Here is a 15,871-nt window from a genome sequence, read left to right as displayed (position 1 = left end):
TCAAACGTTGTGCATTTGATTTACTTCAGTATACTTACGTTAATGTACTGAGCAGGCTATTTTCTCGGGTTTGATTTCATCTTCTTGGCCCTATAGTTTTATAGAAATAACTAATATCTCCCCTAATAGTTCATATCTCCCTGTGCAATTACATAGAAGTGTCAGACATTCTTAAAACTAGAACAGCAAAGCCTAAACAGGAAGTAATCACCAAAGCAGAAGAGTTAAGCAAATGGTGCAAGACAGAACGTGTTAGGTAGGAACTCTCTATCAGGCATTAACAACTGCCAGGGGACTGTAGACAGATACAGCACTAATCTGTTGATACCTTGGATTCCTGCTTTTCCACTCCTAGTGATATGACTGAGAATCAAAAGAGGGGTGACATCAGACAGGATCCTTCTATAAGCCAGTTTAAGGGAAATGTGGGCAAAATGATTAACAGCTTTGTCAGGATCTCAGTGTCCTCATAAAAGTGTTTACAATGCTCCTCAGAAAAAAATCTCATGCGGCTAAAATACTATCTAATGAGGAATCCCCAGCTACTGGAACTGTTACTTGAAGGATCCTAAAGCTTTTCGTGGGCAAACCCAGAGGGTGAAATACAGCCTTAATGAAAACGGCTTGCAGCTCCATTTGACTCAAGAGGCCTGGGTCTTTTTACATCAGGATTGAATTTGGCGCAAAGTGTACAAAACCTATGTTATGCCTTAAAGCTAATTGAGGATTTGTGTCTCTGTTGGAGAAAGGTCAGCTCTGTGATTTCCAGGTCAGAACTGTTTGACAAGGATTTAGTGTCATCTCCAACTTAGGACATGCTAACAGGCTTTCTTGTTTAAAGGGAATACTCTAACTGTAAAAAGGGGCTAAGAGGGCAAAATTGGGAGGAAAAAGAAGATGACGTGTTTAAGTGATTTATCCTTAAACTTCAGGACTCTCAGAATAGAAGCATAATTGACCTATCTTTGCCTTATTGCACTTTATTACAGTTTTGAAACATAAATAGGAAAGACTTCATAATCTGTGGGGCAGTCTGTGCAGGCTAATTCATACCTTCCCAGAAAGCCTAGATCCCTGTGTGGTGAAACAGGGCATTGTGGAAGCTTAGCCAACTTTTCCTGTAATTTGGGACATCAAAGACAACAAAACAAACAAGTAGTGATAACCACCATTTAGTAACTGCTAACTCTTTTCATATTTTTCCTTTTCCTGTGCTGGATAGTTGGAATTATGCTATAGCATGGGAGAACATTACACTGGCCTCTTGTGTGCCATATTCCTCCTCATGGACAAACTAACACTTTTTTTTTTTTTTTTTTTAATGGGAGTTTCTGAGATTGTTATCCAAACCGCATTCCTTTTCCCAGATCTCATCTTTAGCACATCTCCCAGAGGTCTTCGAGAGTTTGGACTCAGACATGCATATGAATCCATAGCTTGATCAGGTCCCACTGAAGTCAGTAAAGATCCGAATAGATATCCTCTTGGCTTAAATGAAAAGTAAAAACTGTTCAAGAACAAATGGGAGACAAATTTCTTTCTTTTTGAAAATATGCCTTATTCTTCTCTCCTTCTCTTTCATTTTTTTGTCCTTAAAAGTAGTTAAAAATAATGAGGAAAACGTGTAAATTTGAAAAATGTTGAGTAGTCCTGGAACACAGCACAAAAGGTATCATGTGACCTTTCTGATGTAGAACTCTTCATTTTGAAATTTTCTGTCTCCAGTCAAGAATTTTTGGTGATAGTAAAATGCTGAAAAGTAGAAAAAGAAGTACCAGGACTTCGAGAACTGAACTTTTGTTTGCAGGTATCACAGTTGCTGGAGAAATGGAAAAAGAAAAAAAGAACACCTGCTAAAGTTTGGTGCGTTAAATCTTCCATACTATAACCTCAGGCTGATCTAATTTAAGATTGGGCAGATGCTAATGTAATCATTTACCTAGCATTAATAATTTTTGGAAAAGTCTGTGGTGCTAGTTAACCTGTTCTTTGCAGAAGCGTTAGCCTCTTGGAGCAGCCTCCGAAAGCCGAGCGGTAACGTGTCATCTTTGCGTAGCCTGGCACTGTGGTCCTGACTGTGCGGTGTGTTGCCGATGTGCCTGTAATTCCCTCACGGACAGAGCGATCGGGCCGCAACGTTGTTTTCAGGCTGGGGTGAATGGACAGCACATCCCTTCCCAAGTCCTGGGGCTAGAAAGCACCTGCTTTGGGGGGACTTGAAGGGCACCCGGAGGAAACACACCATGCTAGGCAGCACTTTTTGCTTTCCGCATGCCTGTGTTCAACTCAACGCGAGAAGAGGCACCTGGGCCGCACCGCTGCTGGGTCCCCAGGTGGGAGCCCCATGGAGGTGGGCCTCCCTCGGGTGTCGTGGTCCCCGGGGCCGGGTGGGACCTCTCCCTCCAGGCGAGGCTGAGCCCTTCTGTGGACAGCGGGCAGGGAAGGGGCGGGTGAGGAGGTGAATCCAGACGGCTGCCCTTCGCGGTGCCCTTGTCGCACCCGCAGGCGCGGAGGGCAGGAGGAAGAGGGGACGAACGCCCGTCGGGCAGCGGCGGGACGATCCCAGCATCTGAAGACGCTCGGGAAGTTAAAGCAAGCGTTAACCCTTCCCTGCCCTCCCTCCTCGCCGGGGACTTGTGGGGACGGGACTGCAGCCCGCCCCGACGGAGTGACAGCCTGTTTCCCGGGGTGGGGGGGAGAGGTGAGCAGGGGGAGGGAGGGACAGACGGGGCGCGGAGAGCCGCGGCCGCCCGCGTAGCCCCGCACTCCCGGGGACTTGTTGCCAGCCGGCAGCGCGGCTCGCCCCAGCGTGCGGCACAAGCCGCTCTGCAGCCCAGGAGCTCCGGGGGAAGCCGCGGCCACTTCCTTCGCCTTGCTCCAGCGAGGCATAAATCCGCCTCTCCCGCTTAAAACTGCAAAACTTGCGGCAAGGTAGGGCAGGGGAGAGGGGGCACTTGGCAGGCGGCGAGGCGAGCGCGGCTCGCCCGTCGCCGATCAGTTGGGAAACAGCGCACACCGCGTGACACTGTGGCTTTAAATGATTCAAAGGAAATCTTGTGTTTTTCATACACAAACGTTTTCGCCCGGTCTCTCTCCCCTCCCCTCCTTCCTCCCTCTCTTTCTCTCTCCTGCCTCCCTCTCCCTCGCTCCCTCTCTCCGTTTCTCCTCCCCCCGCAGCCCCCCCCCTTTCCCCCTCCCCTCAAGTTTCTCTCTCTGTCTGATTAAATGAGAAGGAAGTGTGGGAGTGGTGGTTTTGAAGCTCTCCCTTTAAGAGGCAGCCTGCAGTGACGAATTGTTGAAATTGCCATTGCAGGATGGCATTCCGCTATAAATTCATTGTTCCACCTCCTCTCATCTTCACATTTCTCTCCCTTCTCCTCTTGTTCACATCGACGGACTGGGGATAACAACAACAACAACAACAGAAAAGATAAAGGGAGGGGGATTTTACAAAAATCCGGGACGTTTTCCACTTCGTGGGTCTGTTTTTTCTTCTTCTTCTTCTTCTTTTTTTTAAACCCTCTCACCGGAGACGATCGAGGCGTTTTTTGGTGCTTGAATTTCTTCTCTCCCCTTCTCCTCCTTCTCTTCAAAACTAAAGGGGGCAAAGGAAGGAAAGGGAGCTACCGGAGCCCAAGAAAGTGCCGAGTCGCAGCAGAGCTGCCCCCTGCTTCTGCTGCTGATGGGGATGATTCAGTGACTACAGCAGAGAAGTGGACGAGGAGTGGGAAGTGCTAAACTTCTCTGCCTGCCGGCTCCGAGCCTCCTCTCTTCCTTTTCCTCTCCCCCCCCCCCCCCCCCACCTTTGCCTCCCCGGCATCAGTGATTTGGGATTTCGGATTTCGCTCCTCTCTCTCTCCTTCCATGTGCGCCCGGCTCTTCCCTGCAGAGAAACACAAAGTTCACACGCGAGCTGCTTTTGTTGACATTTTTGTTTCTCCCACTCACACTTGACTCAACCTCGGGAGGCAGAACTTTCTTTTCTTCTCTTCTTTTTTTTTTTTTTTTTTTTCTCTCTTCTATTTTTCCCTCCTCTTCCCCTCCTTCCCCCCTTCTCCCCTTCCCTTAACTACGTTGCTGCACCGGCTCTCTTCACCCGTCCTTCACCCCCCATCATCATCATCACTGTTCCTATTATTAATTGCCACTGACGGCGAGGCAAGCATGCTCCTGAAGTTTGTCTCCCTGCTGCTGGCCGCGGAGCTGCACCTCGCCCTGGCCCAGCCGCCGCCGCCGCCGCCTCCGGTGGCACCTGCCGACGACGAAGCGCCGCCGCCGCCCCCCGGCGCCCCGCGGCCGCCCCGGCCCGGCCCTGCCCCCGGACCTCCCCGCCGCCCCCCGCCGCCCCGCGGGGCCAGCGGCGTCGTGCGGCGCCTCGACCCGACCTACGCGGGGGGCGGCAAGGCGGGGTACGTCCTCTACGCCGGCGGGCAGCGCTTCCTCCTCGACCTGGAGCGCGACCCGGCGGCGGCGGCGGCGGCCGGCGGGCCGGCGCGCTGCTACTACCGCGGCACGGTGGACGGCAGCCCCCGCTCGCTGGCCGTCTTCAACCTCTGCGGCGGGCTCGACGGCTACTTCGCCGTGCGCCGCGCCCGCTACACCGTGCGGCCGGCGCGGCCGCGCCGCTCCGCGCCCGCGCCCGTCCCCCCGCGCATCTACGGCGAGGGCCCGGACCGCGCCCCGCACCTCTTCCGCCGCCACCGCTTCAGCTTCGAGACGGTGCCGGCGCGGCCCAGCTGCGGCACCCGCGACCCGGCGCGGCCCCAGGCGGCGGCGGCGGCGCGGGGCGGCCCGTCGGAGCGGCGGCGGCGGCGGCGGCGGCGCTCGGTCTCGCGGGCCCGGCAGGTGGAGCTGCTGCTGGTGGCCGACGCCTCCATGGGGCGGCAGTACGGCAAGGGGCTGCAGCACTACCTGCTCACGCTGGCCACCATCGCCTCGCGGCTCTACGCCCACGCCAGCCTGGAGAACCACGTGCGGCTGGCCGTGGTGAAGGTGGTGGCGCTGGGCGAGAAGGACAAGGGGCTGGAGGTCACCAGGAACGCCGCCGCCACCCTCAAGAACTTTTGCAAGTGGCAGCACCAGCACAACCGCCTTGACGATGACCACGACGAGCACTACGACGCCGCCATCCTCTTCACCCGTGAGGTAGGTTGGCTCCCCCCTTGCTCCATCCCTGCCGCCGAGATGCCCCCATGGGCTGTGTCGTGGTCACCTCACCAGCCCTCCTGCTTGCCGGTCCCACATGCTGCCCGTACTGGTGGGAGATCTGGTGAGCCCAGGTTTTGCCCAGTGGTTGCCTGTCCCATCACCTCCTTGGCCTTTCTTTGGGTTGCTGTGCATCTTGGGGACAAGTCCCTTCACATGGCTCTGCCAGGGGCAAGTGCAGGTCAAGCACCTGATAAACCTATGTTGTCCCTGCCCTACCCCATTAGCAACTGCAAGGCGACACCACGTGCAGGTCTGCAGTCATCTTGCTGGCTGCAGTGCTGGGACTTCTGCCAGGGTTGCGCCGCAGTGTTAATTTGCTTGATCTAGACATGTCACCATGAGGGACATGGCTGAGACCACCTAACTTATCTCTGTTTGAGAGATGACGTCGTTTCCTTTCCCAGTGAGCTGTTCTATACACATCTCCCTTCCCCTTGGGGAAATGGTCCGCACTGAGAGCTGATAGCGCTCCCCAAGCTGAATTACTCCCCCTGAGTTAATATGTGCTGTGAGCAAAACTAATGGAGCACACCTTAAAAGAGCACGCGACTTGTCGAGTCTGTTGACATGCTTTTCCCAGCAAGAAAGAATAACTTTGCTAAACTGGAAGCCGGCAACACTTGTGGTTCAAGGCTAGGACGTAAATGTAAACCACAGGTAAACAGAGCTGCACAAGTTCAGTATGTCGGGCGGTGGGAAGGGGATGCAGCCTCTTTCTTGTTCCTCGAGTGAAAAATGGGCGTCCTGAGCAGCTGCAAGTCTGATCCTGCCAGTCTTACCCATGCAGAGCCATGCATCACTGCCTGCCTGGTTGCTAATTATTTGCCTTGGTAGAGGTCATTAAGGGACATTGCTCTAGCAGACATGTGGCACAGTTTATGCAATGAGGTTCTTCTGTAAGAATATCCCTTCGGCGGTTTGGTGGTGGTTTTTTTTTCTTCCCCAAGTACGAAAAAAATAACTGCATGACTTTCCGTTAGTTTGAGTTCTCCTGCTTTTCTACATCACAGAAGACTGCCAAAAAGGATGCTTTGGATGGTTTGTGGAAGGAGTTGCTCCAGAAGGTGGGAGGAAGCTCCAGGCTTGCTTTTATAGCTGTAAATAGTTGAAACATTAGGTTCTGTGTCAGTCAGGCATCACTTGTGCAGCAGGAGCCTTTTTTAGCAGTTTAAAACCCATCTGTTCAATTTGTAAGCTTTCATTTTTTATCATTATAATCTGAATGAAAGCAAGCTACCTAGGCTGTGTCAGAGTGCTCTTCTGTTTTACTGCAAACAGTCCTTTTAATGGCTTATTAATTAAGCCTGGGCCAGAATCCATCACTCTCTCATTAAAGAGTGTATTTCTCTGCCAATATTCCCATTTTATTTCCATGGGGTTCATCACAATTCAGAGACTCTTAGGGTGGGTTAAGATAGTGAATTTTAATATTAATTGTTAATAATGAGTGCAATGCATAGCTATTCAGTAACACTTGAAAGTTCATTTGGATTAAGATAGAATGTGAATTTGAAGCACACTTGCATTACAGGTCATTATCTTTAATTCTTTGCATGGATGCCCTCGCACCAAAATAAGAGTGTGCTGATCAGTAATCTACTTTCAGAGATTCACAAGTAATTTTTCTTATGTGTGTAGACCTACTTTGTGTGGATGTGTACAGAATTAACAAAATGTTACAGTTCCTGTGGTCTCCTTCCACTCTTAAGATACCAATATTATTTGCAAAGTTACTTAAGGACATAAATGCTTTGCAAGAAAGAGAGCATAGGTTTCAGTTTGCTTAGTTTGTATCTTAGCATGCTTAACTACTGGATTCACTTGTCAGAGTGTAATTCAGTATAACTTAATCTATTTTAATGGTGTGCTGTGTGGAGAAGCAGACTATTTGGCCTTGTATTTCAAACTCACTGGGGTGGCTTGAGAGGGGGTTTGACTCAATAAGAGCAAGACTTTGTAGTTTCTTAGTGCATGTATTCATAGATGTTCTTTGTAGGGAGTATGTGTGAATCCACACCATTTTTATATGCTTACACTCAAAATGTCAAAATGAGACTGTTGGCACATGATAGAATATAAACATTAAAAGGGTTAAAGAAAGAAAAATGATCAGAGATGCTTCACACAGAAAACAGCCCCATTTTGAATTAAAAAGAGATTTTTTCCAGTTTAGCTTTTCAATGAGATTAGCAGCAACTGGCAGGAGGATCCAACTTTTACAACTATGTTTTGAATGTATGAAGTTCGTTGCCTAGCTACTAGACGCCAAGCCATGGCTCCCTTCGTGTTTTGTTGGGCTTTGAATACCATCAAGCTAATTTTTGTACATCCAGATGTCTTTTTCTAAATGGCTTGTTTTTCAGGCATGGAGTTAAAGTGTGAGGTACATTTTCCATCTTTGTTTACTTACTGAGGCCACCTTGAACTTTGTGTCTCTGCGTCAACAGAATAATATTTGCAAATCATTTGTCAGCCGAACACGTGTCCTCAGCTGCATGTAACTGTTTATGTGTAGTTAGAATCTAAATTATGCATGCCTGTTGCCATACAGGTCTCTAACATAATAATTATCTTCATTCTGGTGTGACATTTACTTGGATGCTATTTTTGACACCAAAAGATAAATTAATAAGCATTGATAGAGTGAATATACTAAATATACTGGCATCTCTCTTTTAAAATTAGCACAAGAACTTCAAAGTGTCATCATCATCGTTCATATTACAAGTATTTCCCATGTAAAAAAGATTTGTTTAGTCTGTATGTCATTTGATTTGGTAAGGACTTCAAAGCAATCATACTGCAGGACACAATAAAGTAAATAGTAAATAAATAAAGACATGAGGTCAGCTTGTAGTGATGTAGGCAAAGGGTGTTAAAACTATTTTGACATTGATTCCCTCTATATATTGCTATCAATGATGGCAAGGAGCATATAACTGTATCCATTAGCTGTAGTGAATCGTATATATACTCTTACTACAGGGAAAACTTTAGTAATGTGTCAGTATTACGACTCATAAAGGAAATTGTAAGAACCTGTGATAGGCACAGAAGTTATATATCCCTAAATATTGCAGAAACTCCGTTGGATTACATGGTGAGTATTTTAAATTTTCAAAATCTAATGAAGAGAAATATATTTTCCCAGGAATCCTGAGCCATCATTTTTACCCACTATAACCATGACTATGAGTTTGATAGCGGACTGGATTATCAGTACCAAAATGTCATAGAAAGTGATAAATTTTTAATAAATCCTGTAAAAGCTCTCAGGAAGGTGGGTTGGTCTTTACAGCCTCAGAGAATACAGGGATCCCCGTGTATTCTACTTTGTGGTTGAGACCTTGGCAATAGTTGTAAATCATTAGGCCACATGCATCCTCAGTGTGTCTTACGCAAACCTGAATATGGCGATGCAAGGATTTAGGTCGTCTGGTGGCCAGGTGGGTCCTCCTGGCTGTGTGGAGGCAGAAGAGTGGTTGTGTGATGGGAAAGAAGAAGTAGAGCTCGTGGACTGCCTTTCCCTTGGAGATTAGCGCCCTTTGTTCTCAATGTCAATGCAGTCAACAGCAAATTTAGAGTTTTGATTGTGAACAGTTCTCTGAAGCCAGAAAGAAGTTATTTTCTGCCTTACGTTTTTTTTATTGACACAAAAAATGCACTCCAGATTAATTATCACAGTGATAACATCTGTTAGATATGAATTGCAAACTGTACTTGAACTCAAACTGCTTTTTCCTGAGATCTAACCTTCCCTGTAATTATCCTGTAGAAGTCACCCAATCTGTTTCATTAGTGACCCTTAGTTAAATTTCAAGTGAACTTTTGAAAGCATTTGGAGAAAATCCAGTTCTCTTCCTGCCCTTTCTCCCTAATTCTGAAGTATATGAAAATTAAAATAGTCATTTCTCACAGCAAATATAGGCAACAAGAACAGGAGAAATACTTCCCTAAGTGCTTGTAAGTGTAGTAATAGGACTATCATGCCTGGATATAACAAAAAAATCATCCTAGAGCCAAAGGCCACTGTCCTGCCTTTTTCCATACAGTAATTATATGGATCTTATGTGTGTGACTTAGTTGAACAGTCCATCCAACAGTGTTGTTGAAATTTAACAGCGAGTTTTGGATTATCTCAGCTCAATAGATGATAATTTCATTGAGTAGCGTATATGCTTTCTTTGGCTCCGGTTCTTTCATTTTTTTCCTTTGTTTTCTTTCCTAACATTATCATATCATCCCAATTATTATCCTTATATAAGTGAAACAGGTCACTGTACCAACTGTCAGTAGAATATGTTTCACTAATATTTGCTATTATTACTCTGAAGAAATTATACTGTGAAGTCCCTCCCACTTTCATAGCCTTTTCACCAACCTTGTTGCAATTTTAATGTATTTAGAAGATGTCCTCTGGGAAAATAAAGTGGGACTTTATTTGTGTGGGAGAACTGGCATGATCCATACTAATCTATGGAGATTATGTGGAGTTTCTCCACAAAAGAATTATGGGTTAGGCAAGTTAAATGTTTTTCCTTGTCCACTGTCTCAGTGAGCCTGGCTAGAGTCCTTCCTCACTTTACAATGATGGTCAGGCCCTCACCCTGGTGCCCTGATCTGGACATCCTGATGAGCAGCCCACCAGCATTTCAGGAGCACAGCTTTTTGCAGCAAGCTCCCTCCAGGGCAGTGTTCCAGCACTGGGGCTTTTATGGTCTCTCTTTAAATTTCATGCTATCAGTTGAGGGGTAAAATAGATCATTGCCTAATTTCTTTGTTCACCAGTTAGCCCTAACTACCAGTATACCTTTCTTTGGACTGTTGATTGCAGTGTTACATTCTTTTTGCCTTCTGAATGTAAGGCACTCCTGGGACGATATCAGTAACCCCTTTTCTTTGGATGAACCTTAGTACTTCTATCTTCTTTTTAAGAACATTTTTCTCAAAATGCACGTTTTTCTCAAAATGCACCGTTTCAAGTTTCTGAAAAGTTAATAAACTTTCATCTATTTTTTGCAGTCAAGCACAGGAATTTAGATTTGTAGATCCCAAATACCGCATGACTCCACCCTCCTTTTATGTATCTGTGGTTGAAACACTTGTGCAGGAAGCTGGAAAGTCATATTAATTCCTTCCTCCACTTGATGGATTTCAAGTCCATATCGCCCACCTCCCTGGAGAGGTCCTTAACCGGGGGCTGGAAGCTGTTCCAGGTGTTAAGAAAACTTTCCACCCCTCTGACTGAAGCGGTGACACTATTTAGCAAGTAATTCAAGATTCATTTGGTGAGAAAGAAATCATGGCCTGAAACCGCCGATTGGAGTGCCCTGCTTAGAGCAAGAAGGCATGCGTTCCCAGTGCGTAGGAAGAAAACTGTTTCTGTAATTTAGCAAAGGACTGTTCAGCACAAAATACAGAAGTAGTTTGAGGAACAGGGACCAAAAATGAAGTTCCCTCACCGAGTGCCGTAAGCACGTAAGCAGTAGATGCAGTCTGGTCCACAGAAACCTTGGCATATGGGCAGCGGCAGGAGCCCCAAGCGCCTTCGCACGCTGAGGTGCACATACCTTCTCAAGAGACCTCACCTGGTGGCTAGGACGCTCTTTTAAAGAACATACTTCCAAGTACCCTTATCCACCAAATGAATTTGAAGCTGGATCATCATCTTATTGAGCAAAGGCTTTAGCTGCTAGACTGTTGTAAAGAAACCAGAAAACAAACAAACACCTACAAAGAGACACACAGAGATGTAAAGGCTGTTAGCTGTGCTTTGAAAGAAGGTGATGTTTGTTAGCCTAACCCTGCTGGTTTCTTTTAGGTCAGATCTGAGAAAGCCTGTTGGCTTGGGTTCCCTCGGCAGACAAAGGCTGAGGAAGCATCATGTATCAGGACGCTAATCAGGCTTTAGTGTAAGCTAAACTGCTCAGCAGTGTAAAACTGTGGCACTTTGGGGCCCATAAGGTCACACACTGCAAGCCCTGTGAAGGATAGGTAACTTAAAGACCAGAGGACATGTGAGCCAATTACTTACTGCTTTCATTCTACCCAACTGTCCCTGCTGGTGCTTAAATCCTGTTTTGGATCCAGTCCACAGGCTTCAGTCTAATATCAGGTTTCAGTGAACAGTTTATTCTTGTTTTTAAGCTTACTGCACAAATCAAAGAATTTCAGGTAAAATAAATTAACCGCTTCAGTAGGGAGCCAGGGCAGCGATCTTCATTCACTACAATGCCACGTATATATGGCAAACAGCCAGCTGTTCTTGATGCACTTAAGAATGCCAAGAAAAGTTGGCCTTCAATGAGCTGTCTAATTAACTACCAGTCCTATGATGTACAGCTCATTTTTCCTAAGTCATTCCTTTGCCAAAGCTAAAGGCTTAACGTCTATTGTCTCCTGTGTAGCAAATGCGTTTCCTATTCATTCTTCTATTTTGAAACTACTGTAGTTTAGATCAAAGGCCAGAGACATTCTTTAGAAATAGCGAGAAGTGCTTATTCTTAGATGCTTCCACCACTATTTGGAGACAATTAAATGAAATCTGAAAAAATGATTAACTCTTTAAATGGAAGTAATTGTTGGAAACTAATTTTAAGGATCATGTGAGCACCTGCTTTCTTAGTACATTTGCTGGAGTTTGAAAAATTGAAGAGATCCCCATGGGTTTATTAGATGGCATCACTACATCAGGCCTGTTATTAAGAAAAAAAAGATTTCAAGGGCAATAAAAACTTTTAATGTACTACTAGAAACTTTATTTCAGAGGAGTCTGAGACTACTTTCCAAAACTGCTCAGGAAAGCTAAAAATGTGGTAAATGTTAAATGTGGTATTGATGCGGGTAACAAACCATCCATGGCTGGTAAGGCTGCAGGAAGTATAAGTCAAAAGAAATTTTACCCTAAAGATTTCAGTCAAGGAAATGGAAGGAGGTGCGGTTTTCGATTATATCACTCAAAATCATGCTATTGGGAAAGACCACATAACCAGGGAATGGTGAATTAAGAAAGAAAACACCTAAAAGCAAAATTTTCAGAATATTTGTCTCAGAGATGCCACTTAATACGTTTACATTATGTGTATAATATATGCCATGCAATCCTATAAATAGAAATATATTAAGCTCAAATCATGTCTGAGGGACAAGAAAAAATGAGAGTAAATGAGCCTATGAGTTGAGAACATAATGGAGCTGAGTCTTTAACGATCTGCCTAAGTGAATATTGATAATGTCAGCATTAGCTTAAAAGGTGCATCCCCACTCAGTCACTGAGCACTGAAGCCTGCAGAGAAAACCAGATGGCTCTGTGTACGCTCTCTTTTCAAAACTTAGCCAACCCACTCCCCATTCGGTTTGCAGGTGGGCAACCCGTAGACATTCCTCCAAGAACAACTACATACAAAGAAGCTAAGACCAGAAAATATTTTGAGTCTCTGTTTCCAGGATGCCAGCTCCTTTGCAACCTTCCTCTGCATCTGCCCTGCTCAAATTCAGAAACAGAGGCTGCGAGGTGCCCCTGCGGTCCCTCTCGGTCACTGGGGGAGTGGTGCAGCTGTGCTCACTCCCCTGGCTGAAGGAAAGGCACTTTTCACCTATCACTGTCCACTGCTCTCTGTGCACATGTGATTTTTCTCTCTTCTTCCCCCTTGTGGGGCATCTATGGTCCCACCTTCTTCCCACCATCCAAGGACAGCTGTATTCTACCAGCCCAGGAAGTGTCAGAGGAGCTAGGTAATTTTACAGATGAGCAATTTTCAAAATCATTTATCTCCAGCTTTGGGATTTTCTTACAGTGACCAGTAAGGAATACGCCTTCCAGAAATTCATTTTATCTGCCCTGAAGTTCAGTTGTGCGTAAAGAAGGACTTAAAGAAAATGTGAAGCCTGCTTTGTTTTTGACTGAGACCAATAGTCATGCAAATGAGTGCTACCTTGAAAGTTATGTTGAGTTGTTCAGATATATGTCATACTCGGGGAAATTATGAAAGTGGAGAAACAATTTGATGAAGTGACTGAAATTCTGAGAAACACAGGGCATGTAGAGTGATGCAGTGTCAGTAACATGAAAAGTAACAAAACACTGTGGTATCCTTTATTGCTTGCATATATCCCCACCTGTCTTTTGCTGTCTGGTGAACGTGGTGTAGTGCAGCCTCTGTGCATAGCTTTGGGAATTAAGGTAGTAATACTACTAACTAGCCGAGATCAGTCAGTGGCTGATTACCATTACTGTCCCTGTCATATTTTGCAGACCCAAAGATCCATTCAGAATCGACTCTAATGGATGTTTATAAAATTCCCTGCTTAGAAAGATTTTGATTATTCTTGTGATGTCAAATCAAGGCAATCGTTATGAGATCCAGCTGGGTCCATGTAAATGCTGGTTCTGATACTGCCATAGCTTCTTTTTGTATGTAGACGGAAATGAGTCACGCACTGGCCTAAGACTACCGTGTGCTGATACAATTGTTCCCATACTTGAGAGTAGCACTGATGTAAATGTGTAAGTAAAAATGACACCCTACATATAAAAGTAGCCCAAATGGCTCTGAATCTGCATGTAGAGAGAGGGCCTTAATTAATGTGTTTTATACCATCCTTGCCACTGTCTGCGTGAGTGTAATTTAGACCTCCTCCAATAAGCTACTTTCTGATTTGTGTGCTTTTTGGTACTAGTGTAAGAATCTCAGTTTAACAGCTTGTGTGGATTCAGTTAAAGTTACACTGGTGTAAAGGTGTCTTACTTTCTGTATAGCTTACACTCCATAAAAAATCTATGTATTGGTTGCATCTCCATAAATATATATATATATATATATATATTAGTATTATGCTCCTGCATTTTTTTGTGTGTTGTTACTAGAACTATGCTGCTCTAGATAAACCAGTTACAACTGCTGTATATAAAATGTACCCTTAGATTCAAATGGCCAGTTCAGAAATGATGTAAAAAAGGCTAAATGGGTATGAACCTAAGTAAATGTAATATGAATTTAAGTATTGCCTCTTCATTGTCAAATATGTCCCAGATGATTAGATGAAATAGTAACATAACCTCGCTTAGCACCTTTTCCAGTATTGGTCCAGAGAGGTTAAAAATGATAATAATCATATTCTCCCAAATAAAATTTGGAAAAAAAATACATTCCTTCTAAAAGTACTTGAATATGAGCGTCCATATTCTGCGTCTTCTGATAATCCATACAGAGCCACTGGCAAAGTCTGCAGCAAAGTCTTGATATCTGATCCTGAAATTCTTACTCTTTATATGTAGTATTACTAAATTATTTAGTTATTTTAGCTTGAAATTTCCTTTATTAGATCTTGAAAAAATATCTAGTTAGACTTTTCTATGTTATGTAAAGAGAAGTTCTGTATCTATGAACTCAGTGTGAGTTTTTTTCCACTTCAGTGAGATTTCAATCCATGCATTTTCAAGTTTGTCTAAGTTTAAAATTGTTTATTTAAAAATTTAAAATGAATGTGTGAGTGAACATTTTTTTACCAGGAGCCTCATTCAGTCTATCTATCTTTGAGATGGATTAGTTGTCAAAGGCTTCATGAAAGAAATGCTTTCTTATGGGAGATATGAAGGGAGGAGGGAGGCCGTAACAATGCTTGGAAGGTATCATTTGAGGGGGAAAAAGTAGTTCTCAGATCATTTTGACAAGGACATATGATAATACTGACATGTCTTGAAAGTGACATTTTCCCTCCATCACAATGAAATGTTTAGGCATGTTCCAGATAGGCATAGTACCTACTTTTCCCTCTCAACATAAAAAAGTGTCCAGTCAATTATGACTAGTATTCTTCCCTCTGCTTCAGGAGAAATATTGAAAAGTTATTACTGGTTATTAAAATGCGGTATGTCTGACCAAACTGCTCTTTTATTTTTTTTCTTTATTCTTTGTGTTCTGGAATGGAAAAAAAAATCAAAACTATTATGTCGCCTGCATGGTTTTTAGGAAGACCCCATACCTACAAGTAGAGAGCATGTAATACAGTTATTGTGCTATTAACACTAGAAATCAAGGGGCTTTTCATGCTCTACCCTATCACTGACTCTTAAGCAACCTTTGAAAACTGCTTAAATACCTGGTGTGTTGGGCAATACGTTATTAATCATTATACTATTTTACAGGTGTGGCATGAGATTTTACTATATAACTCTATATTATATATATATATATATATATATATATATATATATATTATACTATTACTATAGTATATAGTTACATATATTACTATAGTGAGATATATTGCTATATCTCACTTCTTTAGGCACGAGTATAAGATTAGTCTTTAGAAAAGAAAGGTAATGTTCTGGTTAGAGGAATCTGAACCTTTCTCTCTGTGCCTTGGTTCACCTCCTACAAACAGAGAATCTCTCTAATATTTTTATCATCAGTGAAGAAATGTTTCTACTACATGTATGTTCAGTACATGTATGTTCAGCTTAGTGCAAGTTGGAGCCTCTGCATGCACTGCAGAAATACAAATATAAATAACAATATTTAATTACAAGTTCTATCCAAATCTCATTAAAGTCAATGAGAAGATTCTTGCTGACTCTAGCAGGGGTAGGATTGTGTCATCATGCTTTTAAAGTGCACTAAGATCTTTAGATGGAAGCTAATATTGTTTTTATCCTAAT

At 44.1% G+C, this 15,871-nt stretch overlaps 1 protein-coding gene across 1 annotated transcript in view; it reads left to right on the top strand.

Annotated features, from left to right (window-relative positions):
• Window positions 1-4,164: 4,164 nt before the first annotated feature.
• Window positions 4,165-15,871, top strand: part of ADAMTS5 (ADAM metallopeptidase with thrombospondin type 1 motif 5) — a 43,605-nt gene continuing 31,898 nt past the window's right edge. Inside the window, exon 1 of the mRNA XM_062575447.1 lies at window positions 4,165-5,145. Within this exon, the coding sequence (XP_062431431.1) occupies window positions 4,165-5,145 (981 nt within the window). The remainder of the gene's footprint in view (window positions 5,146-15,871) is intronic.

This window comes from Rhea pennata, chromosome 1 (genome assembly GCF_028389875.1).
Source record: "Rhea pennata isolate bPtePen1 chromosome 1, bPtePen1.pri, whole genome shotgun sequence".
In the NCBI taxonomy this organism is placed as follows: domain Eukaryota; kingdom Metazoa; phylum Chordata; class Aves; order Rheiformes; family Rheidae; genus Rhea; species Rhea pennata.
Note: the sequence above shows the minus strand (reverse complement) of the source record. Positions and strands in the feature narration are given on the sequence as shown.